Here is an 11,912-nt window from a genome sequence, read left to right on the forward strand (position 1 = left end):
AATATAAATATTAAACTTTAGATGTTAGAAATGTGAATACAAAGGAATTGTGTGGTGTGCATGTAAAATTCCAAAATTTTAAACATTCAAAACAATCCTAAAACAGATGCTAAAGGGAAAATGGTGTTGTTCAGAATAAAGATTGGCCGAGAGCTGCCCCAAACGTAACATTATAAGCATTTTTTACACTTAAAATAAACTACAAAAAAAAAAAAATTAAGAATCAATACACAATAATTATATTACAAATAAGCACAAAAAAAGTATGCACATTGTAATCGATAAGTTAACAAACAGCAGCAGATTGGCTCTGATAAAAGCAGGAGCGAATTTCCACTCCACATTTACATTTTCAATCAGTAAAGAAGGATGGTGTGCTGTATAAATGCTATTTGTAACATCAACTGTATAAATCGATACCTTATGCTAAACAATAATAGCAACATGGCATAAAAATGATTACAGTACTATAATTTAAATAAGGGAAAACAATGTAAAACTCACTTTGCATAAGTAGGAGAGATCATTTCGGCTGTGTGAGCCATCATCACTGTTTCTCTAGCTCACTCAGAAGAAATATCTCCCCATTAATCAACTATTAAAACTGCTTCTGCTGCTGCTGCTGCTGCTGCTGCTGCTGAATATTTATCAATTTGAAATATGACCCGTTCTTATTTTCGATTAATGCTGTGTGGCTCCCTTGTTCTACAACCTTTCCCTCCTGCAGAACAGATATCACATCTGCATTTTGAATGGTGGATAGCCTGTGAGCCACCACGACAGTCGTACGTCCCTTCATTATTCGATCCAGCGCCTGCTGACCCACATTCTCTGACTCCACGTCCAGGGCGCTCGTGGCCTCATCCCAGAATGGCGGGGTTCTTTATGATGGCTCGAGCAATGGCTACACGCTGCTTCTGTCCGCCAGAAAGCTGCACCCCTCGTTCCCCAACTTTCGTGGAGTAACCTTCCGGGAGTGAACTAATAAACGAGTGAGCATTTGCGAGTTTAGCAGACTCAATAACCTCTGACTCAGTTGCACCATCCTTTCCATAGATAATGTTATCATAAATGGTGGTGGCGAAGAGAACGGGTTCTTGCTGAACTAGCCCAATGTGTTTACGCAGGGACTTGAGGTGGAGTTTCCTAATGTCTTTACCTGTAAAAAGAAGTTATAAATCACAAAAAAATGTAAGCGAAGTGGAAGAAAAATGTGTTTGCATACCATCAATCATCACTTTTCCGGCGGCGACATCATAAAATCTTAGAATTAAAGTCAGCACTGTGCTCTTTCCAGATCCACTTGTGCCAACTAAAGCCATAGTCTTTCCAGATTTTACTCTCAGGTTGAAATCTCTGAATATCACAACTTCAGGCCTTGAAGGATAATAGAATTGGACTCCCCTCAACTCTATTTCACCCTCGACTCTCCCGACTTCATCCCCGGCATCAGCCACAATTTGGGTCTTCCGGTCCAGTATTTCGAAAACCGAAGCCGCCATCTGATTCCCTTTAACGAGGTCTGGGGCCATTGCTAAGGTTTCTCCCATGGCTAGTGCGGTAACTATCAAGACCATGAAGGACTTCATCACAGATTTGAAACTTGCTTGTTCCTTGCCCATAAGAACTGAGCCATACCTGAAGCATTATTACATATAGAAGGATATTATTACTCGTAATCTAGTTTTGAAGAGTTGATTAAAATAATTTTAAGTGAGTGAATTCTATTAAATTACAATTTCAGTGGAGGAAAAAAGCAGAAACAAGCTATATATAAGCTTGTCACAAAAGTTCACAATTCTGTGACAATCTCGTTATATCCATGTTTATAATAAGAAATAGGAAGATTTACATACATACCACTCATTTCCTATGTAATTGCATATTTAACAACTAAACCTCAATTTTTACATGCATATCACCTTATCTGTGCATGAAAATGTATATTTAACTTTTAAAAGTTATGATGGTGATACTTTTTATGTGATATGAATGATTTGGGTGGTATTAATGTGAAAAGCAAATTTTAGGTATTAGATATGTAAATACATCAGAATAAAGTGGTATGTATGTAATTGGCCCTAAGAAATATGGAGAGTAAGTTTGCAACAATGTAAAAAAAAAAGAGTTGGAAATTTACATACAAACATTCTAACACCCAAAATTAGTGACTGTGATATATTTGATGTGATATTAAGGATTTGAGCAGTATGCATGTAAATATGAATGTATAGGTGTTAGATATGTAAATACATAAGAAGTATGTGGTATATACATAAATGCCCCCAAAAAAGAAGGCAATTAGAGGATGTTGGGAATCACATACCAGAGAGCAAGGGCATAAGAAGAGAACAAGAAGAACTGGGAGACACCATAAAAAAGACCAGCAAGTTGCCCACGACGGAAAGATCGACTCGATGGACCCTTCAGTTCCCTCGAATATAAATCAATCACTTTATCCTCAGAACAAAAAGCAGCCACAGTTCTAATGTTGCTCACAGCCTCAGCAGCTAACATGTTCGCTTTCAGATAAGCCTTGCCCAAGTTACCTCCATATCCTTTCATGAATAATTTCTGATGCCGCCCAAAATGTAGGAAAAATTAGAATGACTGTCAGACTTTCATTACCTCATGAGAAAAAAAAAAAAAAAGGAGAAAAAAACATACCTCACTGATATGACCACTAACCATCAATGGATATGTTGCTAAAACCACAAGAGTAATCCTCCAATTAAGGATGAATGCGATAATAAGAGATGTCACAATCATTCCGACGTTTTGAATGAGAATAGTCGAGCGGTCTACGACTATAGTTCGAAGTAGCGTTGCATCAGTTTCAAGATGAGATGCTAATATCGCGCTGTTATTCTTCGCATCATCAAACCAACCAATCTCATTTTGTAACATCGCTGAAACATAATTAACAAAAATATTACTCATAATGTGAAGCTAGATTTTTTCAATTAATTTGTTAGACTAAAGTGCTAAAATAGTCCCCTAAATATTTGTCTGCGGCCATTTTAATACTAGAGTTTATATTATAATTGGGGCTAAATAGTCATCACTTGGAACTATTTCAACCAATGTATAAAGAGTATGGGAGTTAAAATTGGCACTTTTATAAACTATGAAGCTAAAATGATCTTCTCTTTGTAGAAGATTTTGAAAATTTTCTAGACCATATTTGCTAAGTAGGTAAATTATGACGTATTTATGTTCAACTGAATTGACATATAGTTCAAAAATGGATTGCAAGTCTTTGCAAAAGTCTAAACTAGGTTAGGGACAATATGATAAAGGTTATAACTTTATAAAAAAAAATAATACATAGCGAGAGAGAGATTATAGAAAATAATTTTTTTGGGAGAGGAAAGCAAGCATACCGCCAAACATTCTCTCCCTGACACGAAGTGTAAGCCTTTCTCCCATGATGCCAAAGTTTAGATGAGCCATAACATGGAAAATCACTGTCAGAACAGCACCACCACAGAAAAGAAGAGCAATCTTTTTCACCTCAGCCTGTGTCGTCTCCCAAGCCATGTAATAGGAAACAAGAGCTTGTGTTACTCCAAGAGCAAAAAGCGGCATTTGTGCGCCAGCCACCAAAGCACCCACAGTGCCAAACACCCCATAAATCCAATCAGGACCAGCCATGGAATACAATCTTCCGACAGAAACATGCTTCTTCTTTGTAGGATTGATTTCTTCAGGAACAGTCTGGCGAACGGAATCCTTATCAGATCTGAAGCTGGCTCCTAAACTTGCAGCCCCATGAGAAACCTCTTGTGAAAACTTGACGCTGAGAAAAACCAAAAATAGGATAAAGCAAGTGTAAAACAAGAAACCCGTCAAGTAGAATGAAACTAAACTCTTAAAAATTGGGACACTTTTTGGTGTAACAATTACAATTTCATCAGAAACTTCAACATTAAGTTTGTCTGCATGGAAGCACTCTCAACATGGGCGACCTCCTGGGAAATTATAGAAACTGGACAAAGTCATGAGGCCACTAGGCCAAAGCGGGCAATATCTTCATGGGTGAGAGTTCAGGAAGTTACCAATGGCATCAAAACATTACACCAGTCTGAAGATATTAAAATCTACATGGTGGATGATTCTAGGTTATAAAAAAGAATGAGGACATCAATTGCTTAAGTGGGAGAGATTGTGAAATCTCTCAAGTAGGATGGGGCTGAACTCTTAGACATCAAGGCGCCTTGTAGTGTAACAGTTGGAAGGTGTGCTCGTACGGTAGCACTCTCAAGATGCCTGATCACTTGGGAAGTTACACCAATGAGACAGAACAGTGAGAAAATTCAGCCAAGGGGACAATATCTTAAGGGTTGAGAGTTCGGGCCATTACATAAAGTATATAATGTGTATGCATTATAATTACCTCTGAGGACGCTGAAAACTTGAACTCTCTAAGGAACCTCGCAGAGTCACAGCATCTTGGATCTGAACAAGTGATGAGTACACGCTTTGGGGCCGTGAAATAAGCTGGTCATGGGTTCCAGTCTCCACAATCTTTCCACCTTCAACAACAGCAATGATATCAGCATTCCTTATTGTTGACAGCCTGTGAGCTACCACGACTGTGGTGCGCCCAACCATCACTCGATCAAGCGCTTGTTGCACGCTCTTCTCGGACTCGGCATCCAGGGCACTAGTGGCCTCATCAAGCAGGAGAATGGAAGGATTCTTCAGTATTGCTCTAGATATCGCAATTCGTTGCTTCTGTCCTCCTGATAGTTGAATCCCCCTTTCACCAACCTACAAGTGCACATAAATTTGGAGCTTGTTTAAGTTCGGCTCGATAATTAATGAATGGAATTTTCATGTTTAGCTCAATAAAATCCATACTTTGAATAAAAAAGATTGATTACCTGTGTCTCATAACCATCAGGAAGGTTATGAATAAAGGTTATAGCCTCTGAGAGCTTGGCAGCCTGTATAATCTCATCAAGGGTGGCACCATCTTTCCCATAAAGAATGTTCTCCCTAATGCTTGTGGCAAACAGAGCAGGCTCCTGATTAACTAATCCAATCTGATGCCTCAGCCACTTGAGGTCAAGATCCCGCGTATCTTTTCCGTCCAAAAATATTGAACCAGAGAGCGGGTCATAAAACCGTTCGATGAGCGAGATAATTGTGCTTTTGCCAGATCCACTGCCTCCAACCAGGGCGACTATTTTTCCGGACGGAATGTCCAGATTAAGCCGATCGAAGACCAGAACATCGGGTCGAGAAGGGTAGCTGAAAGAAACATTACAGCATTGAATATGGCCGTCCACAATGGGAAGCTTCTGCCCAGCAATGGCCGCAGTTTGGCGCACTGTTTTCTTCTCTATCATCTTGAAGATGGGGTATGCAGCAGTTCTTGCTCTGAGGAATGTGGAGATATTTGGAGCCGCCTGCCCGAGCGACCTGTATATCAAAATTAATCAGCTAAGATGCTTTCAAGGTTAGGACTGCTTAAACTAGAGTCAGATTCCATGTATAATCTTATGTTAGGGTTTGAAAAAAACCCTGCTTTAGACAGTTTCCAAGTTTCTTGAATATAAATCACATCAAGTTACTGCTAATTTATAACTAGTTTGTAATATTTACAAAGGATTCAGGCTGAATCAAGGCGAATCCAATAAAAACATGTTTTTTATGCATTCTTAAAGTACGGATTTCATAAAAACATATTTTTTATTCGGTTGTTTGAGAGTCTTGAACAAATATCATTCATGTCATTGAACCAAACAGCTGCTGAGATTTTTGGAAATTAGAATCTCAAGAACTCTGCTAAATTTTTACTTAACTCCAGCTGCCACCAGGTTCAAATCTTTGTAAAGTCTTTAACGAAAACTCATAAAGGAAGAGAGAGACTTACAGTCCAGCGATGACGACATTAAGCATGGTGGTAAAAGATTCGCCCCCATTAGATATCTCCTTGTGAACCACAATGCTTGTAAACCAAACCAGCAACGCCCATGAAAGGAAGAGAATGCAATGTAAAGAGCCCAAACCCAAACCCTTCGCCAATCCACCTTTCTTCCCATACTTGTACGTACCCTGCAGCGCAGTCCTATAGCTTTTCACCGCCTTCTCCTCCCCCACGAACGCCTGAACCGTTCTCACAGTTCCGACCACCTGCGATTCCAAAAACCGATATTAGAACCGAGAGCATAAAGAGAGGTTGAGGGGTGAAGAAGTTGAGCCAAGAGCTTTGGGGGGGCGACCTCTTCGGCGATCTCGCCGGCCTTGATGTAGGATTTGCGGACGCGGGCAATGAGGCCGGTGGCGACAAAGACATATATGCCGCCGGCGACGGCGATGAGGGGGACGATTGAGAGCGTTACAAGGCTGATCTGCCATACGCGAGAAAACCCTATCGCAAAGCCGCTGAGGAAGCGGCTGATGTAGTGCAGAAAGTTTCCGACCTATTATGCAAGAAAAAATAAAAAAAATAAAAAAACCGATTTTTTTGTCAATCAACTCTGCTTCAACAAATCTCGGACAGCGTTTATCGCCGGAGATGAGAGCGGTGGCGACGGCGGCGGCTACAACGGTTCTGCTATAAATTTCTACAAACTATTCCATTCACTTAAAAAGTTTTTTTTTTTTAATTTAAAACTAAGTATATGATTATTTAGTAAAAAACATTTAAAATAATAATAATTATCTTTGTGATTTAAACTAGAAAAATGTGGATTAAAAGTTTATTTATGAACAGGACAGGATGAGAATTTTCTCGAAGTATATATATTGAAACCAATGAAACATTGACAAGAAAATTAATCCAATAAAGGAGAAGATTTAATTGAAAAAATATCATATTAATTTTATAATTTTTAAAAACTCTAAATGAATGAAATAATTTGCGAAAATAAATTACATTTATTTATTACTATATAAATTTAATTATATAAAAAATAAATTAGTTACTTAAGGCCTAAAAATAAAAATTAATTACCAATTTAATAATCCTCATATTTATAATTTGACAACACTATGCTTGCTCTCTCAATAATGACAGATTTTCTTTCAAGTAACATTCAGCTTTTACTTTTTTCTTTTTTAATTTGGCAATGTCTTCCATAAGAAGGCATTGAGAAAAGATTTTATTTTTTTTTTAATTTAACAATAATTATAACTTTATGAAATATGAAAAAAAAAACCATTTAAAATATTAATTTTATAAAATGTTTCAATAATTAAAGTCCTCAAATATATTTTAAATGGTATCAATAATGAGGTTTTAAATTTCGGGCTTCTTTATTGATAAAATTAAACTATTTTTATTAAATTTAATGGTATTTAATTGGTGATTAATCTTCTCAAATAACATATAAAATGATGTGAAGAAAAATAATAATTTGATTTAGATTTAAAATACATTGAAGAAAGAAAATTACTTATAATCTTCTAAAAATTTTAATTGTGTTTAATATGAAAGTTTAGGTGCGAAAGAATTGTGCGCTTGTGTTAAATTTTCGGCTAATAAATATCTAAAATTAAATTAGACACCAAATTTAGGTTGTGGATTAAATAATGCCAACCATTACCTATAGTGATGTATCAAATATAACTTCATATTTATTCATATTATTATTATTAGTATTATTATTATGCATGTGATTAGTTTAGAAAAATAGTGGTCCTCCTTTAAAAAATATGATAATTCTTCCTATAAGTTGGTTTCATAAACTATATGAAGATTTACATACATGCCACTTAATTCTTATGTATTTACATATCTAACCTCTCACCTTCAATTTTACATATTAATCACTTATCTATTATTTCACTTTCTAAAAATTTAAATTGTGATGGTCAATATATGCAATGAAAATTTGGGTGGTACAAATGTAAGGAAAAAAAAGGAGCCACGTGAATACATTTATGTATGCTTCTTTAATTAATTCGCATGCTGTGAAGTGATATCCATCATTTATTTTTCTGTTAAACTTGCCATCTACTTGCCTCATAGGGGATGCTCTATTAGCTTACTGCTGTTTGCTGTTATGCATCCCGTACCATTCTCTTAAGAGTCAAGTGCAAAAGAGCTTTAATATCCAAATTTATGGAAGCCTCCAAATAATTGCTGTAATTTTAAAATTGAATTTTAATCATTTAAAGAGTGTGAGATCATATTTTGTCTCCTCTCTATAAATTCTGTGATTGAAGTGGCCCAATATAAATAATGGAGATTATTTTGGCAATTTCTATTTATTTTAGAAAAAAATACTGCAAATATATCGTCTTAATTCTTAATGTATTTTGTTCTCATATTATTAATAGATGATATTAAATTTAATTTTGAGGTTAAAAAAAAATTAGAATAGCATTTGCATTACTTTTAATACTATCAAAATATAATCCCAAAGTTTAACTCTTATTTACATGCATAATATTCAAATTTTTATTATAACATACTTCTTAAAAGAGATGTATATGAAATTATGACACTAAAGTGTTATGAATATAAATAAAAAAATTTAGGTGGTAGATAGGTAAATACATGGGAATTATTATGTGGTATGTGTGCAAGTGGTTGAAACTGCAAAATAACATGATAAGTGGAATGAATTGGTCTACTTTGTGCAGAATTTTGCACATAAACCATACAAACTACATTTTCGCGCACTTTTCATACAATTATAAAGTTATTTTGGAGAAGACATTATTAATGGAGTCACATGAAGCAAATATTTTAATTAGACAGCTAACTATTTTGGGAAATTAAACAAAAGCGAGATCATCCAATATACTCATTGGAGTTATCATTCTGACGAACCAATTTTAACTAAAGAAGTCAATTTCTCATCTAAAAAAAGGTACAATTTTTATGTACATATCATTCACTTTTTATATATCTAACGCCTAAATTTTGCATTTTTACATTTAAACCACCCAAATCCTCCATAAAAACCCCCATATTAACATTCAAGAAAAATACATAAGATGGTATTTTTGTAAAAATCAAAATTTAGCGTAAGAATTGAGGGGTGCGTACGTAAATCTTCTTAAAAGCAATAAATTTGAAGTGACAATTAATAAATCTAAGTTGATCGAACAACACTGTTACCATTAAATGAATTTAACCAGCCAATTATATCCTTACTTTTATAACGGCAAACATCAGCAGCATTTAACGCACACCGACTTTAATAATGGCTCGATACGGATTTCGAACTTAACAGCAACATTAAATAATTAATTACCTTGAGATTCACAATTCAAAATCCCTTTTTGTTTTCATAGTTGACAATTGCAGAAAACTCATTATACCAAAATCAAATAATTAAAAAGAAGAACATATATGAAATATAAGGAATTACATAAATACCTTTTCAGATATTGCATCTTGGACGATGATAATATCACTGGTAATGGCGGCAATGACCTCGCCAGTGGAGGCTTCAGTGTCAAAAACCTCAATGTTTTGATCCAATAGTGCTCGTAAATAAGCCAGCCTCATCTTCGCCACCTGTCTCTCTCCCGTATGCATCCAACATGCCACCTCTTCATCATCATCATCATCATTAGTTTAAATTAATATAACCATGATCATAATTATGATGTTAATGAAAATCAGCCTTAATTACCAGTCCATGCGGAGAAGAGAATAACTATGCCAAGGTATACGAAGTCCAGAGAGTACTGCAGATTTAAATATAATCATGATATAAGCATTGAGATAATGAGAAAAGGAGTTGTTTTGAATGAAAGGCGTACTAGGGCGACGCGATGGGAAACGGAAGTGGGGAAGAGATAGGCGATGCCGATGATGTTGATGAGTTTGCCGAAGAAGATGAAGAAGACGGGCACGGAGGCGCCATGAACGCAGGCTCCTAAGCTTCCGAGAGTCATGAGAAGGCAATCCAAAGGGTCGGCGAAGCTGAAGAGCTTACTGAAAGGAACTCTCTTCTTCTTCTTCTTCTTCTTCTTGTTATTGTTGTTATCTTCTTCATCTTTGTTGAGATTAATGCTCTGTTTTTCTTCTTCTTCTTCTTCTGATCTGCCGGGAGTGGATTTCTTGCGAAAGCTCATTTTTTTTTTTTATTTTGGATTTTTTTTTTGTGTGTGTGGGGAGAGAGATGAGTTATAAGGATGGAGAGAGGGGAGGACTTAACTTCATACAACTAAACCACCGGCTGCAGTGGATGGGTCATGAGGAATATTTAATGGCAATTAATAAAATGCTTATTCGAGTCTGCAATGTCGCAGCTCTATTTCTCGTTTAGGATGCAATGCTAAATATTGTTTTATTTTTTATTTTACTAAATATACCTATATAACTATATGTATGTGAGGAATGAAAATTAAATAAGTTTTAAATTTTGATTAAAGTTTTGGAAGATTTAAAATACATGGCGCTTAATTCCTAAGTTTTTGACTGATTTAATAATTAAATCTTTATTTTTATAAAACTTGTAGCAGTGAAATTTTTGTGGTTATATGGAGAAGTTTAGATGATATAAATGAGTACATTAAAAGGGTGTCAGTTCTAATCTTACATGAATCTAGTGGCCCAGAAGAAGGAAGTATGATGAAAGGAGACTACTTGCAAGGAAGTCGTAAGGTCCGCCGAGACGACCAAGCCAAAAGAGAACTGGAGGGTGGCTGCTCACTATCTACCAACCTATGAGATGATTCTTTGGAAGGATGTTTGAACCTTCAATATTTGACTCATAGTATAAGAGTTGTCTATCTTATATGAAAATTTATCTAGCGGGCAAGATGATTCGAAGCAAGAGTCATCGTCACAAGTAAGTTTAGATGAGTACATATGTTCAATACTCTTCTTTTGAATTAGAGATGATAAAGTTAAAAAGTTGATTGTTGTAAATGACAACAATAGTTCATTGATAACAGTCGTAGTCTGATTGTAAATTTGTAATGAGTGTAGGTCTCAGTGATAGCAGACTATAAGGGGTGTAGTTGATTGTTGTACAGGCAGTAGTCCACCATGAGTGTTGTAGATGGTGGTTGTGGCACCAACTTGTCGTATAGGCCCATTGCAAAAAACCTCCAACTTAGTGTCAAACTTTTGTCGATGCAATTAATGGCTTTGGATTTGTAGCTGACTAGCTATAAACATGGACGCTAATAATTTGCAGAGAGTTGCGTCGCTCTTTGCGTCAGGTTTGTGCCATGTTTGACATCGTAACATGTTCACTTGATAGCATTAGATCAAATATATTGCAAACCCGACACAAGTCTGACACTAATGCAATCAAAATATGGATCCCACACGACAAAGTCTAGTTTCTTCTTTTTTCCTCCGACATCATCCTCTCTGGCGCTTCCATGGCAATTTTCCTCCACAGACCTGGTATTACCGTCTGTGGGTTATTCCATTGGTGAAATCATGGCTCCGACGACCTCCTCTCCTCTCCCCTCCCCTCCAAAACCAAGATAACGTTTTCTTCTCTCGTGAGCCTCTCTTTAATGAGATATTTGATTTTTTACATTCCTAATTATGTAAAAATTTGATATTTCAGATTTAGGCATTTAATGCATATAATTTATCAATAGTTTGCTTTTGAGCTATGGATTTTGGTAGTGAGGAAGAAGAAAGGGAAAGTCTAAAGCCTGGGCGCAAAGGACATGACATTCAAGGCCATGCTCAACTAGTCTCCTGTGGGTTGCTCGAGCTCGTTGGAGGTGGAGCATGAGGTGCTAGTCAGGCAGGTCAGTATTATGAATGAAGAGCATTGTCAAATTCGTGATCAGATGGATGGATGCCGATAGAGAGTTGAGAATTCTATAGCATGTGTGATGGAGAGTATTGCGGATCCTCGTGGCATGCGACCTATGAGTTTTGTGGATGAGGAGGAGGAAGAGGATGGAGAGGAGGATAATTAGAAGTTTTTATGTTATTTTTTTTTCCTTTTGAGCATGTGAACCTATGCTAA

General features: G+C 36.2%; 1 protein-coding gene across 1 annotated transcript; it reads right to left on the reverse strand.

The window, feature by feature from the left end:
• Window positions 1–245: 245 nt before the first annotated feature.
• LOC110024923 (ABC transporter B family member 2-like) lies at window positions 246–10,191 on the reverse strand. The gene is given in 13 exon segments (XM_020725118.1): window positions 246–866; window positions 868–1,159; window positions 1,226–1,638; window positions 2,327–2,574; window positions 2,668–2,909; window positions 3,384–3,799; window positions 4,397–4,773; window positions 4,887–5,427; window positions 5,882–6,141; window positions 6,231–6,431; window positions 9,341–9,516; window positions 9,600–9,654; window positions 9,730–10,191. Coding segments are annotated over 13 exon segments (3,804 nt in total). The 5' UTR covers window positions 10,045–10,191; the 3' UTR covers window positions 246–598.
• Window positions 10,192–11,912: the final 1,721 nt, after the last annotated feature.

The sequence above is a fragment of the Phalaenopsis equestris genome, unplaced genomic scaffold (genome assembly GCF_001263595.1).
Source record: "Phalaenopsis equestris unplaced genomic scaffold, ASM126359v1 Scaffold000279, whole genome shotgun sequence".
Lineage (NCBI taxonomy): Eukaryota > Viridiplantae > Streptophyta > Magnoliopsida > Asparagales > Orchidaceae > Phalaenopsis > Phalaenopsis equestris.